Below are 24,100 nucleotides of genomic sequence, written 5' to 3'. Positions count from 1 at the left end.
AGAGATGGCGTGTGTCGGCGCTGCTCGGACAGCCGGGGCCTAACGTGCACGCAGAGAGGACCCCGACCATCCCCCGATTTGCTGCATATTCTTCGGGTGTTTCCTCTTACTGTGTCCTCCACCGCTGCTGCTGCTGCCTCTAAGCTCTCCCCCCACCCCACCTCCCTGTGCGGGTGTCTGGGAGTTGGGCCCTTGGGGGTAGAGGGAATCAACATCGTGCTTCGCTGGGGAGCTGTGCAGAATTAGCTATGCCCTGCCCTGACATCCTTTGACCGGCTGGATTTCTCCATTTCTGTCCACCTGCGCAGCGGAGGGCAACATAGGATGAAAATCTGCAATCATGATGCAAGGTAAATGATCTGTGCACTCCTTTATCTCCCATGTTTCCCCCCTGCGTCCTCCTCCTGCCCTCTTGTGTCCTGCTGGGCCATTAAAGCTGCTGAATCCAGTGATGTGATCTGTCGTAACATGAGGACCTTTTAGCTGAAATGAGCTACATGCACAACCAGTGTGACAATGTCGCTGTGAGTGTGTGATGTTGTTCGTGACAGATTCAGAGACAATGTGGGATAGAGCGAAGGTGTGTGAGGTGTTGGTATGTAAAGGAAGAGCAGTGTAGTCCTGCACCTGCCAGTGTGTGTTTGCACGTGTCTACATGTCTCTGTGTGCATGTGAACATTACAGTTCTGTCTTTAGTTGCACACCCAGGCTATGTCATGTAATTATGTTTTTTGGGGAGTCCAGGAAGCTGCACTCATTCACCTCTGCTGATGATATCTTAACATATCAATAGGGCAGGTGATGCTTGAACCATCTGGTGCCTGTGTTTCATATAGTGAGGTAAAGGCTGATATGCCAAAGTTAACTGTGGTGGAATGAGCTAAAGTACATCGTAACTATGATGAAGGAGCTGAATCATAGATCTAACCCTCCATGACAGATGCTGGGCCTTTCCCATCCATTAATGCCAACGTGGTAATGGAAGTTAGCTATTATTAGCAAAAGGCCTGCAGTCAGCATACCATGATGTACTCAGTTCACGAGCTACACAACAACACAGATATGATGTCACATGCTTATCATGGCCCCCGTTAGCCACACGTGCAATGCTAATTGCACAGTATAGGCTGTCAGGTGTACATAGTGACATTCAGTGCATGTTATTTGGACTCAAACATAGCTGCAGTACATGTGCTGCCATGACAACCTTTTGTCTATGCATATGGCCTTATCATCGCTATAACAAAATAACTAAATGCAGTATCTCATGAACATGCACGGTTCAACATTAATGCTTTTAGTCGGTCAAGTGGGTCAAAAATCCACTTGAAAGGGTCAGTTTTTACTTGCCAGTATACAGTATAAATTGTTTTATTTAATGGCAGTCAGTAAATGACAACAAAGCTCTAAAGGCCCAGACACACCAAACCAACATCGTAGAACTAGCAGCAACAAAAGGTGACTTCACATTGCCAGCAAGTATGTTCTGCACCTGCGTGAGAGGTAATAACTCTCCATACCAGCAGCAATGGTAGTATGAGATCGTCACCCAAAAAGGGAGACCGGAAGACCTTCTTGACACTAATTAGCCAGTCAGCACAATCCATTGTTGAAAGATCAAAGCATATTTACTATGTACCAATGAACAACAACACAAACCGCTCGGAAATATTTCTGCTTAAGAGTTCATTGGATTAAAATAAAGAAAAAAATCATTACTTACATAACAAGTTTGTTTCGGCCTCACTCCTTCTTGACTTTCACTCTCTGATTCATTTCCTCATACTTACATTGTCTGCTCTGGATAAAAAACAATGCGGTTAATTCATTATTACCCCTTGCTAGAATGGGCGAGTAAGTTAGATTTTCAAGCCTATTATGGCAAGTCTAAGATGCAAACGACCCCTTTTTGAACTACTGGCCGATAAGATTTATTAACTGGGGTTTGACATGTGTCCATGGTCCATACAAGTGTTTTGCATGCTTCAGTCCCATAACTTCAAATCATTGACCCAAGTACCAAAGTATGGTGTTGGTATGTACATTTCATTTGTACATTTCATACATATCATATCAGCATTTCTGAAGAGACATAATGTTAGTCCTGCTTACTTTTATATGACCTGACTGACTGTCATCTGGACATGGAGTGGATAGTGGACAGCTACCTCCTGGAAGAGATGGCTGCCAAGCTGCAGACCAGACCAATGAACAACAAAAACGATTAGCGGTATTTCCAGTGGCGATTGTGCTACCACAATCTTGTGTTTTATGCCAAATCTCTCTTTTCTTTCCGTAACCAAGTGGTTTTTGTGCTTACACGTAATCACACATTAATCACTGTGATGCTGAAACGTAAATTTTCAGTGTATTCAATGCATAATAACATACCAATGGTACATATTCGTGGTTTGTAGAAACATACAATGATAGCATTTTTTCTGGCATCAAGAAGTGATAGATACTTAACACCAGATTTCGTTCTTTCCAGGCAGCCGCTAAATGCAGTTTATGACAGGACTGTATGAAAATCAACGTACCACAACTTGAAACCTTCTTGAGATAGGCGATAAATTGCTGGGAACACTTAGACAAGAGGATGCACAATGCATCATCAGACCACATTGTAAAGCCAATTAGAGGGTGGGCTGAGAAGCTTGACATCATGGAAAAGGGCTGAATTACAGTATTATATAAATTATAAGTATGAATTGGTAGAAGACAGAAGTGGGTGGTGGTAATGTGCCATTTGTTTATTTGCCAACTGCCAAGGACAAGGTTTTTTCTACAGTTTAACTCAATCAAAATAAAATTAAATTAAAATAAAGGTCAAAACAACAGCAAAAAGAATAAAATGCTGTACTTACAGGAAACATACATGTGCTCACATTTTTTGGTGTAGCATTTAACGTGGAATCTATCAAGCCGATTCTTATTCTCAGTTAGTCTTGGCTGTATCGCTTTTGTCTATCTTATTTAATTCAGACCACCTCTCTATCACGGAGATGTGGTGTTGTTACTGTTGGTGTACTAGATGTAGGTGTGTAAAGAATTTTCACACCTATGCACAACTGATAACCGGCATGAATAACTGACAGCCTGTCCGTTTTAGGAATGTAAGAAAACTGTGGGACACACTCTTTTTAAGCAGTGAAAGGAGGGACTAGATCAAGCAAGTTCATTTTGTCTTCTTATTTTTGATTATTTACTCTGTTTCTTTTCTATCTGATAGAAAAGAAACAGAACAAATAATCGAAATAATCAAAAGGAGGGACTGTTTAGAGACGTCTTCTTGCAGGTTTGCTCAGATATTTGTTGGAAACTCCATCATCAGAGATTTGAGAGGCAGCTCCTGAAAATGAGCTACCCAGAAATTCAAACCTCGAGGATAAACAGTCAGAAAGTTAAACTTTGAGGTTCATTCTTGACCTTAGAAATAATAGTTTCACAAAATAAAGTCAGGCACTCCTTGCAACATTTCATTTGGAGCTTTCAGTCACATCTTATAGCCTTCATCTGCAGCTGCAGTTTGCTCAGCTGTAAACTCCATCCATTGAGAATTTACGCAAAGAAGCACACTAAATTAAACTCAGTTTATAGCAAAACCATTAAAGGAGAAGTAAGTAGGGTTTATTGGCCTCTAGGGGTGAGGGTTGGCGATTGCAACCAGCTGAAACTTATCCTGGTTTGGCTTTCTTCTGTGTTTATTGTTCAGAAAGTTTTTAACCGGAAGCCAAATTAGCTGCAGAGGCCTCCTCCTCTCCAAAACAAACACACCAGATGGTTAAAACCAATAATAACATTAAATAAAGAAGTTTCATGTTAAAAATTTTTTTTTTTGTTTTTTGACTCATCACGGAGGGGCTGCTTAAAAACAGTGGCTGACGCGAAAACATCAAACATGAATGGCCCCATCTGGAGCCACTGTTTGGTTTGATCAACCTGACTTTTGACAGTTTGGGGCAGAAACCAAGGGAGGAACTGGACCTCTTATAACTGGTCAGTGTCAGCATGATCATACCCACGTAGACCTCCTTGTACCTCGATTGACAGTAGTTGTTAAAACAGAACAAGAAGTGTTTCTGTCTTTATTGACAATATTGAAAATGAAGGAGTGTCTTCATTTCTCTCGTCTGTTCTGTTGATGTGTGATGCTTTTGAAATGGCAGTTTTGTAATGTCATCTGGGCCTAACCTCACTGGTGTGGCCAAAGCTGAGCTCATACATTAATCAGTGGTGAAGAAAGTCCAGCTCTCAGTGGTTCATATTGTGTGCAGGATTTATAATGTGTGAGTGGCAGTTAATATTTGCATGTGTGAAATAAAATGACGTACTTGTGAGCACATTATATCATGCTGGCAACTGATGACATAAATGTGACGCCATATCAACCGCAAATTCAAAGGAAAAGAATAAAAAGCCATTCTTATTTTCAGGTTATACACAAAAGAAAATATATTTTTGCATTATATTCCACTTCTGCCAAATATATCCCCAAAATCCTACAGACTACGTCTTTAGATATACTGTTAAATGAGTGTTGGGCTCTTCTCAGGCAAACTTTGTATATGGGTTAGAAAAGCAGCAGTGCGGTCAGTCTGCTTGTGCTCCCTCAGTATGTATTCAGCATGTTTTGCACATATTAATGTCAGGATTGATTCTCTACTTTAACTCCTTATCACACAAGACATGTGCAGGTTAGAAGTGGACAGAAGGCTCGCTGTTCAGAGCTGTCTTCACTGATAAAGAGCCATGATGCAGGAATAATCTGTGCTATTGAGCAGCCCAGCTAGTTACTAATACATCACAGGCCCTGACATGTCCTTCAGTACCCGGGAGAGCTTCAGTGCCGCCCAGTGCAGTGCCTTCACATTTGTAGTATTCATTAGCCTTATTATTTTGATATGAATGTGATGGTTCACCAAATCAATGACTCAATATTTATTTTGATTTCAGAGTGCGTTTGGTTTACTTTTCCTCTGTCCAGACTTGCAAACAGAAAATAAATAATCAGTACTGCACCCTATCTAGAAATGCATAAATAACTCGGCCATCGTCAATCTTAAATGTCTGTTAAAGGTTTTTGTTTTTTAAACACTTTCCACAAATTACAAAAAGAGATGATAAACATAGAAGACAACAAACTGAGCTGCCTCTGAACAGCACAAAATGTTCATCCATCCAACTGTCCATCACATGTGTCCCTGTTGCTCTTGTATGGATGCGAGAATCAACTGTGCTTTTTTTCTCTTCTGTAACACTGTTATGCAAACCAGTCACATGTCTCTTCTGGAAGAAACATGTTCCCAAGAACAGCCAATACACGAAAAAATACAAAACTATACTTTAGCCACTAGGGAATTCAGCTGTTGGTCATTTTCTTGCAGTGCTTGCTGTTTTACAAATTTTGTAAACTTTCAAAAGTATCATACAGGGTACGCACTGATTATAAACAAATTTCTATGACATCTTTAACCTGAGCGAAGCAGGAGGATTGTCCATATTAGTCAACTCATTACGCTCCATTAAGTCATAAAAAAATGTTTCTAACGACAACTCAGTTTGCAGGCTCAATTGGTCACAGAAGTCTACAATTACATGGGATCATATGAGTGCCATAAAAAAAGAAAAAAAAGGAAATAAAAGCTGGAAAAATAAAGATAATTAAATAAAAGAAAAAATAAATGTATAAACATTAAGACAAAAAAAACATTTATTCATTTATTTTTATTATTTGTTAAATTGTTAGTTCATTTGTTTCCATATATATTTCTTTATATATTTAAGAAGAATTAATATTCAGTTAAACTTTTGACTTTTGTTTTTTTGTATACATTTTAAAAAATGCATTTATTATTATTATTATTATTATTATTATTTGTATCCCTTTATTTTCCTTACTCCTTTTTCCATTGCTTTTTCTATTCCTTGAAGGGCCAAGCTTTCAGTCAGCAGGCTTTGAGTGGGTCTTCCTGGCCAGGTTGAGTATTCAGTTCTTGCACACATGAATCCTGCTTGGGTGGGGGCATATTTTTTTTATTAATTTTTAAAAAAAAATGTATTAATTTCCTGCCTTATCCTTCTCAGATTTATTCTTTTTTATGGCACTCCTATGACTCCATAAATTTCGTTGTCTCAATCCTCAAAATCATAAGTTTATCATCTTCTGTTTTAGGCATGGCTCTATTGATGGAAATGCCCGTCTGTCTGTGGTCAGTTGGTCTGGGCTTATGGGAAAAATGTTTTTAGTTAGTTTTTTGTTTTTGTAGTTTTTCTTTAGTGTTTGTTGATACGCACTGTTAGCCAGTGACACCGCGAACCAGAAATAAAACACAGATGAAGCATTACAAGACAATTCCACCTGGAAATACTTACTTGTGCAGAAACCTTTAGGCTTTTCACTGTATTATGCCCTTTTTGGTTTGTTGTCCCAGTGGTCCTGATTGGAGCTGTGTGGTGCCAGCCGTCAGTGCTGCAGGGGTCTTGGCACCCAGTTTGGCTGACGGCTGCTGCTGTAGTAGATCTCTCACCACTCTCCTTCCCTTGAATCCTGCTAATGAAGTGGGCGCATTGATCAACATTGTGTTCTTTTTCCATTTTATAAAGTCAGGGAGTGGACACTTAAGGGGATTGTATCTGCGCTGCCTCATTTTTTTGTGGAGGCTTTATTCAGATGGCAGGATGTTTGTTTTTTGGAGTTTACTCTAGTCTTGTTACTGTACATCAGCCTGTTACTCCTCTGTGTTATTTCCTTTAACTGTATTTTAATGACAAGATAGTTAACTTTATATAGGGCTCTAAAGCATTAAATAAATTTTTAATAATGTCGTTCTCCCTCTCTCTGCACTAGGACTGAAAAACCGAACAAGGAAGGCCCTGGGCTTACGAAAGAGAGACAAGGATACAGATGCAGCGTGAGTTTGCTCAGACACACAACACAGTTAACCTGCCAACTTTTGAACTTTGAGAATGTGAATGAAAAGAGCTTGGTATCAAATTGTACTTTACTTGAAAGTTTCTATTTCATGCTGCTTGATATTACACTCCACTACAGTTCAGGGGGATACTTGTACTGCACGTTTGTGTGACGGCTGCAGTTAGTAGTTCTGCAAATATTTTACATGCAAATATATAATCATCTTGTTTAATATGATGCACTTTAATAGATTAAACTCCCCCAACAACTTGTGAAATATTTAAAATCAATTCATCCTCTTGATGCATCAACAACAACAATCAAATAATTTGAAATGTATAATATAACAATTAATCCCACCCAAAGCAGCCAAAAAATGGTACAGGCCAAACTGTGTCTCTAGCACGAGTAGGAAAACTGCCAAATATTAGTTATTTGATATGTATGATATGTTTGATCAAATATGTTTTTTTTTTTTTTTACTCATTCTCCGATGATATAGTTCTTGAGTTCCTTCAGATTTTGCCAATTTGAGGCTATTTTATTTATGCAAGGTTCTTGCACCCACTCGTGTTTATATTTGTCAAAGTAAGGATAAAACCTCAAATATTCTAACGGCAATAGTCTAATTATATAATTTTTTTCTTTTTCCTTGTTACTTCATATAGGAGTTCACCTGACAAAGACGGAACTGGAAGTGGAAAGAAAGGAAATGTAAGTGCATTTTACCTTTTCAGTGAAAAAAGTGTGAATTTTCTTCTCTGTTGTCTCAGTTCTCAGAATTTTTAAAGATACAGTGTCGTTTAGCAGAGAATATTATCCGAATACGATGAGTAAGTGTTGACTGATAATTTGGACATTGTTACATACTACCTCTATTGATTCAAGGTGTATTAGAACACACTTTTTTTCTGCATAATTAGGAAAACTCCTGTTTATTGCAACTTGGGTCATATTTTTTCTTGGTTTCGGCCATGATTTCTTTTTTGTTATAACTCACCACAGTAACTGCTTACATCTTGCAACGTCATGACAACAAATCTGACTTACTTGTTGTCTTTTCATCATTCTCTCCTCTCCTCTCCTCCATGTTGTTGCTAGAAAAAGGCCAATGGAGCACCGAATGGTTTCTATGGGGAGATTGACTGGGGCAGATATGTAAGTATGCACAGCCTACTCCTTGTTTTTCTTAATACTCTTACTTTTTGATGTTTCTGACTTTGCAGAAATGCTTACTGTGCTGTGGCACAATCAGTGTCATGTCATCTGCTGGGTTTAAAATACCGAATAAACGGTGAGAAAAGACTGATAGCTGCATATTCTGTGAGTCAGCAGGAGCTTCAGGCGGGAGGCTGACCATCTCAGGCAAGACATCTGTGAAATCTGATCTGCATTTATATGCAGAGCTTTTCACAGGGAAGAGTTTACCTCTGTTACAGTGTGTGACGGACTGGAAACGACTGTCACCTCCCTCCTCTCTTTTTCCAGGCCTCTCCTGACGTGGATGAGGAGGGCTTCAGCCTCCGGCCCGGCGACGAGGGCGATGATATCCTTTCAGTGAAGAGAGGAAGCAGTCCTCAGACTCTTGTCCTCCAAAACCATTGAGCTGTTTGGCTGAGTGACTCATTGGATGAGTGCTTCTCTGCATTAAATAGGCCAAATCAATAGTGCCTCCCTCTCTTGCCACGTCACATGTGTATGTCCCTGCAGCTGCAAAAAAAAAAAAAAAAAAAAAAGGAAAGGAGCAGGAGGGCAGCCAGGGAGACACATTACACTCAGATTGGCTTTCCAGTTGTCTCTGAGTCACAGTTGTCATTATCAGCTGACCCCGCAGTTCTCTGGTATCTTTAGTTTTGGCTCCTGCAGGTGTCAGCAGCTATAAGTTTTAAATGGATTCATAGAGAGCTAGAATCATGGAAACTTCCCTCAAGCAGGATGATTTAGCTGAGACAGAGCAGACAGTTACAGAAGGTGTAACAGTTAACTGGGAGGTAGCAGACATAGACACAGAGCGAACATCACAATCCTCAGTTGAGACGCATTCATTTTAAGTGAATTCAACCCCCGCCTGACCATTAGTATATGAATGTCTCGCCCCATGCTACCATGAAGCTGTGAAAACAAAAATTTCTCACATGCCTCCATGAATGTAGAATCAAAAAACAGAGGTTCAAGGATGGCTGTCACGATCAAAGACAGCCTGGAATAAAATTCTGACAGTGTCAGAAATGTGGGATGAGAATCCCACTGTGCGACTGCTGTAACCAACTACATCTACTAACCAACCAATTGAAATGCAGCATGAAATGATGCGCTGATCAGTGCGACACTGTTAAATGCTAGTAAGTGGTAATACTTATTTCGAGGTCTTGCTGCAAAATTGCCATGCCAAGATAGCCCCAGCAACCGCATCCACATTCTCCTCCTCCTCCTCCTCCTCTTCAGGCTTTATTCAACACACTTTAATGCAACAATAGCATTCGATTCATGTTTTTTAAAATTTTTCTCTTACCAATACAGCGGTGTAGATGGATGACGCCAACGACGTTTTGGTCTTGCGTATAGATGTTGATGGACGTTGGTCGTAACTGGCGATTCAGTTGGTGATGTCATAGTACAGTCTGCATACTTCAGACCTGATATAGTAACCACGTTCATTAAGATCCATGTTGCAGAGTGTAGCTTGCACTTAATTTATAAGATTGCGAAAATCTCACAGTCTGCGGGAGGCTTTACACAAACAAACTAACTGATGGAGGCAGTGGTAGACCGGCAAACTCCACTGATTTTTACATCAGTGGAGTTTGAAGAGAGCATTGGTAAGATTCGCTTTTATTTCAGTTTCACTTTGCAAAGAGAAGCACTGAGCATATGACTGAATTGATGAGACTTGGATTATACTGTACGAGATGTGTGAGAGTTTGTCAACATTTTTTGAAGAGTTTTGCTGTTGTTAAACACTCCCTGACTTCAAATCATCAAGAATTTTATCAGTGTTTTAATTCTTCGTTTGCTGGAGTCATGCAAGAAAAACAAAGATTTCTTTATGAATTCAACGTAATAGTGAGTTGTGCGGGTTGGGTAACTGATATACAAATGTTAATTTGTGGGTGAAGTATTCCTTTAAAAGAATGTGTCATCTTTAAATGCAGTAAACGATTGAATTAGCCTCCTTCATTCACATTGTCTTTCACTTATTCTGTTTTGTCCTTGACTGATGTTCACCATCTTCCAAAGGAAAGCACTTTTTCTCCTCCAGCGACTCCGAAGACGACGAGGACAGCAAGAAAAAGTTCAAAATCAAGATCAAGCCACTGGTGTCAGACAGTGCCAAGTGTGTCCCTCCATCTATGGACGAGCTAAAAGCCTCAGTGGGAGGCCTGGCACTCTCTCCATCTCTGGTGAGCACTTCTGATCAGCACTCTTGTTCTGCTATACAGCACTGAAGAGCGCAAATCACATACTCTCACACACTGCAGTTTATATATGTATAAGGCTGTTGAATTCGGTCTTACACTGTCTGTGTTTGTCTCTTCTTCTCACTTATCTGCTGTCATCTTGTAGAAGAGAAGTCCGGTAAGCCTGTCATTCATTTTCACATCTGTGTCACCAGCAACAACGATTGCACGGCATGAATTCTCTTGGAAGTGCTTGAGAAAGTCCCCCTCCCGTGTTAGACAGTTCAAAGAGTCTTTATGGCTTCACCCTTTTTTTTCTGCATGCAGTTCTGTCTCACCCTCTCTGCCGGTGTCCTTTCTAGGCCCTAGATGACCTCACTTCTTTTTGTTGACTTTTTTTTGTTCAGCTACAGCTTTACTTGAACCTGTCTGGCAAAGCATCTGTGTTACATAATGCACAGTAAACATAACACACACACGAAGCTGCAGACCTATCGATTTGGTCTCAGTGGAGCTTTCGCGCCGAGCCAACTGCCACATTAAACTCGGTGCGTGTTGGTCGTATTGTGCTCGTGATCTAGAGGGTGTTATGGCTCATGTTGCATTATTAAGGCTTTGCGGTGCAAGTAAAGAGGTGCGATGTGTGCAGTTTTAGTTGGTGTCCATTTGACTGATTTGTCACCCACTCTCTGACCCAGGTCTGTTCTCTCTTCCTTTTTGCTGGTCTCAGAGACGCAGCCCGGTGAGTTTCTTACACCATCTGCTGGCTGTTTCAAAGTCGACAGCCTGATACACTGCTTCCTTATCTCTGCTGCCAGACCCCTTTAAAAGACATATTTTTTCAAATGCAGAAAGTAGAAGTCTACACAGCAAAATAAGAATAATCCATCTGAGTCCATCATGATTTAGTGCTAAGTTTACATTTTTTATTTTCCTAAAACTAGTGAAAAATATGAATCGGCTGTGATAAAAAATGTTTGCATGTCCAATGCAAATCAACTCATTAACATGGACATATTTTCTTCTCATGACTAATGTGATGTGCCTGCGTTAAAAAAATTATATTTTTAATAAAGAAAAGAAAAATGTCTTATAAATCTAAAAATATCGATCTAAATGGAGCAATAAAATGATTTGAGATGGATGTTTGTTTGTGGTGTACACTTTCACAATGTAATGTCTGACTATATTCTCATTTTATCTTTTGTTTGGATTCTGTCTTTTACAGGGGCTGATAAAAAGGAATTTGTCTTGTAAGTACTCCTATTGCTAACAAATTTTGCAAAAAGGAAAAAAATGCTAATATAATAACAATGACAAACATTCTCATGATTAGCAGCTAGTAGCATTTTAGTTTACCGTGTTAGCATGTAAACTTTTGCTAATAAGTGCAAAACGCAAGTGTACAAGTGTAACTGGCTGATGGGAATTTCATTAATGTTGCTCATGAACCAAAATAATAACAACTTTATTTATATAGCATCTTAAAAATCTCTTCAAAAAAGGGGTTTGAAAGAGAAAAACAAATATCAAAAATGTCAATACGAATAGATACAAATACAAATAAAAAGAAAGAAAGAAGTCACTGATTCTGTGAGTATATTACCTCAGGCAAGTCATACAAAGCCGAGGGACCTCCATGGCAATAGCCCAAAATGTAAAGAAAGGAAACTGCAAACTGGCTCAAACAGGGCCAACTTTTCTGCTGAATAGCTTGGGGCCAGAGCCAGACATGGTTTGTAAGACACCTAGTATTAGTAAATATTAGTCAGTAATAGTAAGTATTGGACAGAAAAAAAAAAATTTTTCTCTTGATGAAAATATCATCATTCACCTTTCACCTTCCCCGAGTGGAAGATAAATGTCTGTTTAAAATTTCATGGCAATCCATCAGATGGTTGTTGAGATATTTCAGTCTGGATCAACTGTCAGGCCGACATTTCCATCCCTAGAACCACGCCCATATATCGCCTATGAATAAGCTTTTAGTGATGTTTTAAATAAAAAGTGCAATAGTTGAGTTGTTGCTGTTTCTCTCAGGTGAAGAGATTGCCAGACCCAGACGCTCCACCCCCACACCAAGTCCTGCCCCTGAGACGCCAAGGTCTGTCCAATTGTATGTTATTGGTGCTACCACGGATAGAATAATATAGGTTCATTAATTTGTTGTTTTTGGTTTGTTTCCTCCTGCAGTGAAAGGCTGTCGCAGAACGTTCCTTCCTTTTTTGGGCTGCCTTCAGAGACCAAATATGCCAGATACGATGGTCTGTCCCCTACCCATATGACATAACATCAGTTGATACTAAGGGTGTCATGTAGCACATGACAAAATGCAAATATTATTTTTGTAAAAAAAAAAAAAAAAAAAAAAAATCACATAATGATAATTGAACCCTTTTAAAGCTGGTGCAACACCAGTTTTCTTTTGCTGCTTTCAGACACTTTTCACAGGTCTTTAAAACTGAACTTTGAGCAAAATGCAGTTTCTTTCAAAAACATGGGAAAAAGATAATTAGCAACTTGGTAAGAAATGTTCTACCAATTGTGAGAAATTTGTAGATTTAAAAAATTATTTTTTTTAAAAGGTTGGGAAAAATATCAAGGGAAAATACGTTTAAAATTATGCTCCAAAATTATTCTTTTTTTTCTTCCTTTTATTTATTTAATATCAATTCAATATATGTATTTATTATTTATTTATTTTCTAATGTTAGGGTAATTTTCTTGTACTTTTTTACTAATTTCTTGTGATTTTTGGGGGGTCATTTCTTCTTTCGTTACTCTGCCTTTTCCCCATGTTTTTGAAAGAAGAACATGACAGGAAGAACAGACCCCTTAGGTTCCTGGACCTCACTTTGCGAATCACTGATGTAGCATGTGCAGTTTACAGAGGTCAATTTTCTGTGTTGTTATCCAATCACAGTGGTCCCCACTGACGTATGGGGAGAATCAAGACCACCGTCAGAATCACAGCTGAGCAGAAGTTTCCCAACAGGAGGTGAGCTGGCATGAATGGCTGCAGTTACATGCACCCCAATACTCCCCTACAATTCCAAACTGACAATATTCTGAATTTGATGTGGGTCATGTAAACAGTTTATTCCATTTAAATGTTCTGAATTAGTTTTCCAAATTTAGCATTTTCTGATCAAGACGTGGCATTACATTAAGACATATGCTGGTATTATTCAGGTTTGAGCATTATATTCAATATTGGAATATTGTCTTTTTTTTTTAATTTGTGCAAAAATCTGACTATTTTGTGGATGAAAACATCCTGAAAGATCCTCAGTAACATCAGTGTATGTCGGAAGTGTTGTACTCACTGTTGTAGTGCTGACTTGTCGTCCTTGTTGCAGCTCCTCCTCCACTTCCTCCAAAAAACATTCCATCAAGAAGTCATTATGGCTATCCTTCAGACTCTGCTGGTAAATTTAGCCTTAACAACATTATTTATCAACCATATAGTTTAATCCCATCAGAGCTTTGATCTAAATTCTCCCTCCAAATCTTTGCAGCTGATCTACCCAATGGAAGGGCAGCTCGCAGGTCTGCTCCCATCTACCTGAACGTCCTGTCCCCCGCCTCTTACCGAGGCTCCCCTGGCCCTGACCTGGACGACGTGTTTGGCCCCATGGACCTCACCCGCACCAGTGAGGACACAGTGTCACCCAGATGGGTTACATTCACCAATGACAGACCCCCGCCACCTGATGAACCCGCACCCCCTCCACCACCGGACTCTCCTCCTCCGGACACGCCCTCGTCCCCCCCCTCCACCTCTTGCCTCTCTCCAGGACCACCACCAAATGAGCCCCCGCCTTCGCCTCCACCATTTTCTCCTGGATCTCCTCCTCCTTTCACGCCTCCGGAATCACCCCCCTCCATCGTGCTTGGACCTCCTCCTCCGGATGAACCAGCCCCTCCCCTGCCTCCCGACTTCTCCCCATCTAATTCGCCCCCTGTATGCTTTGACGATGAGGCGATCGATGAGGAGGTGCTGCAGTTTGCGGAGTTCTCATCGTCCCCTGCCCCCATCAGCCCTGTGCCCCCTCTGCCAGCGGAGCGGAGGTCTCCTCGGACCGGAGTCACATCCCCTTTGGTCCTGGGGGGTGTGGGGGGAAAGAGGACTCCAGAGGGAGCGTACCTGAGAGATGATATCTCAGACTTTGTGGGTTCACCCAGAGAGCTGACACTGAGCTTCAGGGGCACGCCGCCTCCTCTCCCTCCAACCACCTACAGGTCTATTATGTCTTCCCCAGGACCCTACTCAGGCAGCGGTGAGTCCTCTCTGTCTAAATGTTTACAGTGCTTAACTGAGCTTTCACTAAGGCCCTCAACCGGGGCCCAACTTTTACACCTGACACCTGTACTCATCATTAAGAGATATTCCAAAATAAATAACAGCATATATCTGGAATTATGGTTCTAAAATATCCAATGGAAGAAGTTCCATTCTTGTGAACGCTGTATCTAAAAAAATACCTTGAGGGAATTTGTTCAAATTGAGCACAAACATCCACTTTGAGTAAAGGATGGTAATGGTACATCTGCCTCATTCTTGTGAACACAATATCTCAAGAACTCTTTGAAGGAATTTCTTTATATTTGACATAAACTTAACATAAACTATCAAAGTTACTCTGACTTCTTGCAACATTTATCTACAACAATTCCAGAATTCATTTGTTAATTATGACAGAATTTCACACAGATGAGGATGAGGATAAATTGATGATTTGATGACTTTTTATAAACAAAAGGTCAAAGTTCAACTTCACTGTGATATCTAATGTTCTACAAAATACTTTCCAACGTCATAAGTAAGGAACAGAGGGGGAGATATTTGGTCAGATGCTAAGTTGGTGACACTGACCCTGGCTGACCACCTTGAAACTGTGCTGACTGTAGATCCTCTTTGCTGCCGGGGGGAAGATGTGTATGTGTGTGTGTGAAGCGCCCATGTTTTTTTTTTTTAATTAAATGGTTTTTTTTTTTTGGTTTTTTTTTTATTTAAATTAGCTTCTTGCCATTTTAACATTAACACAAAACACTGCATGACATTAAGTATGTTTGGAGCAGTATTTATTTATTTTTGTTTTTGAACTTCTGTGTGTCCTTTAGCTGGGAGTGTTTGAAAAACCAGCAACGTTTGAGGTGTTTTCTTACATGTTACTGAATGCATTAGCTGATTCTGTGAATTAATCAAAATACTTAAAATGTCAGTTTGACAACTTTGACAGTTTCATTTGTTTGTACTGGCTCTCTTCAAGCACTTTAAAACAAAAACAAAACAAAAAAGAATTTCAGGAGATATTTTGGAGATAAAAAGTCGCGGAGCACTCTGGCAGCACTACAGCACTGCAGACATGAGTGGAAATGTCTGAGCAGATGTTGAGTTACAATCTCTCTCACTGTGATCTGAAGGCAGTGCTAACCACAGACACTGGTATGTGCTTCAGGCCCTTCGTCCCCAGCTCGTCCCGCCACGCCTCAGTCTCGAGGCAGTCCGGTCCCTCCGCCTCCTCCTCCTCGACCGTCCTCACGACCAAAGCTGCCTCCAGGGAAACCAATCACAGACCTGGTACATGTCCTTTCATTTCCCTAACTCTCGTTTGTGATTCAGTTCCTCTCCTTTGATGACTTTTCATTCTGATATTTAAATGAAATAGATGAAAACTAACTATTAAAGATAAGTTTGGTAATTTTCAGATTGGATCCTAGTTTCCCATGTTTTTATGTCTAACTGACTAATAGAAACAATTTAATAAATTAATTTAGTATTGAGCGACAAAACACATTAAAATAGAACATCAATTGTACACTATCAGTATCGTCCACTAACAGTGCTTGTCTTTTTTGGTAGCCTCTGATTGTTATTTTAAGCGTTTGAGTGCGTCTACATGGACATGAATAACCCTTTTATAATTGTGTTTTTGACGTATCCACTTTATGTGTTTTTTGCATGTAAACACCATAGTCCAATTATGAGAAATCCAAATTTTCTAGCTGGAGTAACTATGATGTATACACGGAATGTAAATAACCCTAATTTCTCTGTGCTCATGTAAACACCATTTTCCAAATATGATCATAACCGGTTTAAGCCTCATAACCAGGTCACTCATGTTCATGTAACCGCAGTCAGTACAGAAAGGATCTCTGCAGGTATAGACCTTTTGTTGAAAAGTAAGATTTTTTTTTTTTTTAAAGAAGAAACAGTCCCAAAATGACTATCCCCAAACCCACCAGACTTCATGCAAACACTGTAAAATAAACTTCATTCAAAGTTGACAGTAACAAAATAAAACTCACAAAAACTGTCTTGGTTCATCTTTCCACTCTTCCAACAATCACCAGTTCTGGTTTGGTTTAAATAAACCTGTAATATACACACAGTTAGATGTGAAAATAAGCCGGCTCTTTACACGGTAGAATGATTGTTTCTAATTTTTATGTTATTGAAGTTAGGTTGGCAATTTCGGGGCTGTTTCTGGGAACAAAAAGGATCTTACTCTTCAACAACAATGCCAAATTATGTTGCGATCCTTTTCATAATGTTGTTCGACACTCAGAATAGCAATCTGAGCCTGCCAGTGACATAACAAGCAGTATTAGTGGATGGTGCACAGTGTCTCTGAGTGGTTACATTGCAGCCTGTTCCGTGGCTGCTGCCGTCAGCCTTCTCACTCAGTACTGGACCTGTTTAAAAAAACTTGTCTCCATTAGTCAGTTAGACACAGAAAGGTGGGAAAATAGCATCCAGGTTAAAAAATACCAAACTTATTTTTTAATCCAATTGTTGTGTGCCGTCTCTAGTCTCGGCCCTTCAGTCCGCCGGTTTCAGGCAGCCCCCCACCTTTCGCCCCTCTGGCCCGGGCAGAAAGCTCTTCCTCCATCTCCTCCATCACCTTACAGAGTACAGCATCCACTCCGACCTTAGGAAAGGACCTCAACATGTCCTCAGCAGGTACATTACCAGCACGTCATCCTGCTCCTCTGGTTTTTCTTCAGCTTCACATCTCAGTCTGTATCCATGTCTTCTACCGCTCATCATCGTGTCCCTGCCTCACAGTCTTGTCCTTCTCCATGATTCTCTCCTTCTCATGTCTCTGCTCACTTAGAGGCCTCACAGCCTCTGGTATGGTTTGACCACGGCAGGTTTTATTTAGCTTTTGAAGGTGAGTCGAGCCAGAACGCTGCTGTAGTCCCACCAGTACATGGACTGTAAGCGCCTGCCCTCCTTTTATCTGCAGTCCTCCCCACATTCATGTTTACTGAGCCAGAATATTGCTGCCCATCCCATCCCATAGAATCTGGCTTTTAGATTGATTGTGGACTTTTGATTTTTGGCTTTTTTTGCTTTATACTCCCCTATCCTTTGTGTATAATCCAAAGCAGAACATTTTAGTGTAGTGAGAAGGAGCGGAGAAAATACACATTTTCTAAGTGTATTTTGTGTGTTTTTTTCAACAGGATGCTCCAGAGGACCCAGTCCGCTTACCATGGGACCCCAGGACACTCTGCCAGTGGCAGCTGCCTTCACAGAAACCATCAATGCCTACTTTAAAGGCGCAGACCCCAGCAAGTAGGCCCACACAGAATACAGAGACAGATGTTAATTTTGATTTTGTCAGGATGCAGAGTCTTTGTTCATAGACTAAAGCCCTGTTGGCACTGGACCAGTATTACCTGAGGACCTCTACCAATTTGTAACAATTGCACAGGTCGTCTGTGATCTTAATCCTGTGTGAATCTGCCATAACTTTTCATGGCAGAAAACAAAGTACAAATTCCACTGCAAATGACCCTCCATATGTTGCCACACACAGAGGTCATATGTTATAGATGTATATAAGTCCTGTAGCAAATGACATGGCAGTGATTTGGGGTTGTATTTTATTTTATTTTATTATATTTTATTTTCCCCAGCACCTCTTTTCTGCCTCTTTCCTGGTCAGGAATAACAGAGGCACTTACTAATGAAAGCTTTGACACATTTTTGGTGCAAATTCAGGAGACGCATTTGTAGACAGGGCAAGTTCAAATCGATCAGAAAAAAGATAAATCTCAAAACATGATGAGATGGATGACCTGTGACAATGTGTGGCAGAATCAGTTCTGTTTGTATAACCCACATTAGAAGAAAAAGAAAAGCTGCTCCACCAACTCATGTGACCAAATAGCTCTGGAACCTGAACTGACCCGTCAACACGAGATCCTTAGCCCAAACCAAAGACACAAATCCTATAACAGCCATGTGCTGTTAAAATAATTCAGTAAGACAACGTGCCAACAATTTTAAGGACATTTCCTAGATGTGAAACCAAGATAATACATTTTAAAAGACAGTAAGTCAGGAAATACAATTTAAATACCTGACTGAAGCTGCTCTCATGTTCCTGGTGGGGCAGAACACAGAGCTGACACCAAGTCAGAGGAGTAAAATGTGAAGAAAAAAAAGAAAAATTATTATTATTCTCAATGTATTTTTATGTATTTGTTATCCAGCCCCCGCAGTCTGACCTGCATGTTTTTTTTTTCTCTAGAACCAAACAAGGTAGTAAGACAAAAGACAGTCTGTGTATTACCTTTGTTGCAGGTTACCCGCTTGATGCAGAACTCTGATCACTGCTAGTGATGCTGTGTGGTTTTTTTTTTCTGTTGTGTAGACAGAAGTTACAAGTGACTGTGTGCATCATGTCTGGGTAATAATGTCAGTAAATTCCAGTGAAATACAGTTTTACCCCTTGCGAATGTGCAGTATGAAACACAGACATGTATGGTAAATAGGGTCCCCTGGTAGAACTAGTCCCATGTGAATTAGGCTTAATAAAGTGAATACATTCCTGGCAGCTGCAAAAAGACTTTGCACTTCAGTTTTGACACTAAAGGGATTCTGGGAGTGTGTGTTTTTTCTTTTGCGTCATCTCTGAGATCTGCCTCTTCTTCTTCACTCTCACTGTCCCAGATGTGTTGTGAAGATCACAGGGGAGATGGTGCTGTCCTTCCCTGCGGGCATCACCAGGCATTTTGCCAGTCACCCAACTCAACCCATCCTCACCTTCTGCATTAACAACTACAGCCGACTGGAGCAGGTCCTCCCCAATCCACAGCTGCTGTGCTGGTAAGAATAACGTCACAGGCAAACACAAACACCCAATAGTATCACTGGTCGTTGTTTTGATAATACACACATAAGTTAAATCAATCATGTACCTCTCCCTTCACAGTGATTCCACAACAGACAGTGTCGACACCAAGGAGTTCTGGGTGAATATGCCAAACCTGATGAGCCATCTGAAAAAAGTGGCTGAACAGAAGCCTCAGGCGACATACTACAATGTGGATATGATCAAATATCAGGTGTCAAATATCAATTTGTCTGCATATCTAGCTGATCTGACTATAGTGTCTATTCATTCATGTGTGTGTTGAAATCTTTAAAAGCAACCTTAAAAAATTATTCAACCAGGATTTTGACAAGGACTGATTTATACACATTATTTAGATTATTTTATACACTTACATTTCTGTATTTATTTTGTAAAATTTTATTCTATTAATATGTTATTTTATTATTATAAATACAATATATTCGTATCCTTCTTTTTTATTTAATTATGATGTACTTTTAATTGATTTTATCTAGTTTTTAGTTTCCTTTTATTTAATTATTTTTATTTTTATTTTTGTTGTTGCTGTTTTTATTATTGTTTCAATCTAGAATATCCAAACAGAATACTGTTTACATGACCTTACATGGCAATTTCAGTTTGATGGATTGACTGATATATAGATCTCACTGTCTTGTGTTTTGGTTTTTGCCAGGTGTCAGCAGAGGGGATCCAGTCCACTCCTCTAAACTTGGCGGTGAGCTGGCGAGGCGATGCCACCAACACAGACCTTAGAATAGACTACAAATACAACACAGAGGCCATGGCCGCCCCCGTGCCACTACACAACATTCAGTTCCTGGTTCCTGTTGATGGAGGCATGGCCAAACTCCAGGCAATGATCCCGCCCGCCACCTGGTAAGCACTCTTTGCACTCAGGAGCGGCTATAAGGGTTCAAGTTAGATGCTGTGTTGTAAGTTTTAAATGTGCATTTTGAATCAAAAATGCAGCTGTGGTCAAAAAGCTTCATATGTCTAAACACTATCTTTGGTAAACATAGGTAAAGGTCATCCATGTCAGCAAAAACCTCAGGCTTCAGACTATTCTGAATTCTCTGTTTCCAACATTTTTCTGCATTCAGGACAAGTTGGCATCAGTTCATGATGACGTCAAACTGCAGACCACTGTTAAAAACCAACAAACAGCAAAACTGGTTTGAGATTTACCAAGTCATTGCTGCGTTTCCAGCTGATTTTAGGCACCAAATGTGGGTGTTTATTTAATCTGTCGTTTTTTCAAGCTAGGATACCGCCACAAAAAGCTATTGTCTTTTATGTAGGTGTTACTGCATTTACAAAGGGAATTGTGCCCCCAGAGCCGTGTATTTTGAGCCCAAATGTGATCTTTTCCTTAACATAACCCACATTAACCACAGCGTTAATGAGATAGATGGATAGACAAATTGTTGTCAGTGCACACAATACAATGAAAATGGGTGGTTATCCTTGCAACTGCAAAGAGCAAAGAAAAAGAGAATTATTTCAAAATAAGTTAAACAAAATATAACTATAAAAAGCAAGTAAAAACATATAAAACAAAACAATGCACATTTGCCTACATGTTATATTGCACATTACACTGATGGGTGATACTATCATATTGCATGTAGAGTTCACAGTGTATTTAATAAAGTTCACAGTGTTTATACAGTGTTCATATTGAGTGCAGTAATGGCTCACTGATATTTTTTTATTTTTTTATTTTTTGGTCTGTGATTCAATGGCTCTGAAACACTCTCCACAGGGAAACAGTTCAAACAGGTCATATCAGGGGTGGGATGAGTCATTTAAAATGCTGCATGCTCTTTTGAGGCAGCAAGTTCTGGTAATGTCCTTAAAGGAAGGAAGAGGGCAGCCAAGTATGTTTTTTGGCGGTCGAAATGACCCTCTGGAGTGCATTTTCGTGTTCTGTGGAGCAACTCAGATGCAGACGGCTCTAGATAGAGCAGCAATAGAAGGACACTAGCAGTTTCTCAGCCAAGTTGTTCTTTCAAAAAATCCTCAGGAAATGGAGACACTAAGTATCTGTATCTGTAGTATTGATTAATATCTGTGGTTTGCAGAAATGTACAATACCAAAAAAAATTCTGACAACTGAGTTGCAAGCAGCAGGTGACTACAGGTATTCCAGCCCAGACAATATGAGGAAAATTGTGTTTTACAAAAGCATGTAAACATGTTCTTGTAGAAACCCAAAATACAAGTATGGACCTGACAATAAGAATCATAAGTCCCCTTAAGTTTTACAATAATGTCAATATGTCCTCTGTAATGTGGAATTATGTTCTCCTTAAGGAATCCAGAGCAGCAGACAATACAGTGGAAAATCCCCAGTCTCTCTCATCGATCTGAAAATGGAGGTAAGTGTTCATTTTGTGTTCATACATGATGTGAAAGTAACAATCTCTCAACATTTTCATTTAAATTTAAATTTCTGTCCACAAATTAGTTAACACAAAGGTGACTGAGCCTATTGGCGACTGATGAAAGTTTTGCATTTTTTATTTGCAGTTTTATGAACTGGTTGTTGGCAATGACGTTTGTGGAAAAGATGCTGCATTACCTTACTGCTAATGCAAACTGAACATGTCCTACCACTGCAGCTTCACATTAACCCTGTGAAACCTAAATTGGTTTGTTTTCTTTGAAAAACATGTGAGAGGGCAACAAGCATAAGTATGTAAGAAGACATGGTCCAAACGTAAGACAACATGGTCCAAAATTTTGAGAAAATAACCTGAAAATAAGCAAAAGACACAAAAAAAGAAGCAAAACACAAAAACATATAAGAAAATGGCCTTAAAATGTGCAATTTTTTTTTAAAGTGTATTTTTTTAATGTAGTATAATTTCAATTTTATAATTATTATAAACATAATTTTCTGGAGAGTTTCCCTTTTTTGGATAATTTTCTAATAAAACAAATTTTTAGGTAATTTTCTTGTCACCTTTTACTAATTTCTTGCAATTTGTGGGACATTTCTCACTAAGTACCTCATTCATTTCAAAAGAAATAAAGCAATTTTCTCTCGTGTCAAAGGATCAAATTGCTCATGAAAGGTGTCTGAATGCAGCACAGAAAAGCTGATGTCTATCCAGCTTTCAAAGGGTTAAAAAGCATTCAACTGGTAAAACCTTAGATGACTTATATTATGAAGTAGTCCCAGGAAATTCAGTGTGTTTGTCGGAGAGATTAGCACCACTGCTACTACCGCAGTCATTTTCAGCATTTCCTTGACAGCAGATCAGTTTGAAATATTTCGGGGAGTAATGAAGGAGTCAGCAGCAGCCACAGCGAGCTGTAGATGAAGAGCTGCAGGCGACAGGCTGCACACCTCCAACTAAGTGAGGTGACTTAAGCCAACCTTAATTTCACTGTGCCCTGCTGTCTGCAGAGTCATGCCATGTGCAGCATAAAATCATGAAATCAGATAATGTTTGCTCACAGATTGATGGAAAAATACCAATTATTACCTGACTTCCATATTAAAACAATAATAGATTACTTTGCTGCCCCAGAACTCTGTGACCTGTAGTATTAAACCACATTTGCTGTTACCACCAGTAACTACAGGTGTTGTCAAATCATCTATGACTGAAATCTCTGAGTTTGCCACAAACTAAAATGGGACCCATCATATTCCCCTTCATAACACTGGACTGAAATTAAAGTTATGATCATTTTTTTTCTGCTAGAAGTGTATTCGTATTGACACTCTTCACTGTGATAGACACACACACTGTTGCACTTATCAATACTGTATCTGTGTCCTAAAGGAGTCGGGGCTCTTCTGGGCCGGTTCCAGATGACAGAAGGTCCCTGTAAACCCTCACAGCTATCAGTCCAGTTCAGCAGTGAGGGATGCACTCTGTCAGGCTGCGACATCCAGCTGGTTGGGACCGGCTACCGGCTATCGCTGATCAAGAAGAGATTTGCTGCAGGTCAGTTTGAGTATCAGAAATGCAAGTAACCTCTTTGATGTAGTAATGTAAATGCACACAGACACACTCCAGGCCGGTGCTTCTCTGACATGTTTCGTTTTGCTTCGCAGGGAAATATTTGGCGGATAATTAGTGGGACCTGTTTGTGAACGGAACCAAAAGAATCAATGGCTTTTGACTGTGAAGACTATGGATCCATCCCATGTTTAGTGCATTTAAAACTTTATCTTTAGCAACCGTTAGAAGTAATGGTTGAAATTTAACAGAATAACAAAACACACACACAGATGATATTTGACTTCATAACATCACATTCAGTAGACTGACTGCTGCTGAGTTTATGCAAGTGAATACAAATCATTAGTTTTGTGCACACTTATGGGCTTACATGGAGTAAAACATAGGGAAACCCTGATTCTTTGTTCTTGTTGACATAATTGTGGATTCATACGGTGATCCAGCCTTATTCATTGCAGTTTCTTTTGTCTAACTGGTTGTCTTTGCAAATGCACTGTAAAAGATAATGTGAATAGATTATATAATATTAAAACAATCTTAAACAAGGTGGAAAAGACTGGAAAATGTACAAAAAAGTGTAGTATAAAGTTGCTTTGCAGTTTTAGGTTACATGGTAATACATGATTTACACTGCCACCTCAAATCAGATTT

The 24,100-nt window shown here is 39.7% G+C and overlaps 1 protein-coding gene across 1 annotated transcript; it reads left to right on the top strand.

Annotated features, from left to right (window-relative positions):
- LOC121951503 (SH3-containing GRB2-like protein 3-interacting protein 1) lies at positions 1-23,877 on the top strand. Its single transcript, XM_042497847.1, has 23 exons — positions 1-350; positions 6,851-6,914; positions 7,585-7,630; positions 8,018-8,074; positions 8,405-8,462; positions 10,142-10,317; positions 10,481-10,492; positions 11,045-11,056; positions 11,543-11,567; positions 12,355-12,418; positions 12,508-12,578; positions 13,238-13,312; positions 13,674-13,742; positions 13,833-14,594; positions 15,777-15,898; positions 17,134-17,284; positions 17,791-17,902; positions 19,286-19,441; positions 19,548-19,680; positions 20,146-20,348; positions 21,786-21,850; positions 23,267-23,431; positions 23,542-23,877. The coding sequence occupies exons 1-23, from the start codon at positions 341-343 to the stop codon at positions 23,562-23,564; spliced, it is 2,631 nt and encodes an 876-aa protein (XP_042353781.1). The 5' UTR covers positions 1-340; the 3' UTR covers positions 23,565-23,877.
- The last annotated feature ends 223 nt before the right edge of the window (positions 23,878-24,100 follow it).

Source organism: Plectropomus leopardus, chromosome 12 (assembly GCF_008729295.1).
Source record: "Plectropomus leopardus isolate mb chromosome 12, YSFRI_Pleo_2.0, whole genome shotgun sequence".
NCBI lineage: Eukaryota > Metazoa > Chordata > Actinopteri > Perciformes > Serranidae > Plectropomus > Plectropomus leopardus.
This window is presented reverse-complemented; position numbering and strand designations above follow the sequence as displayed.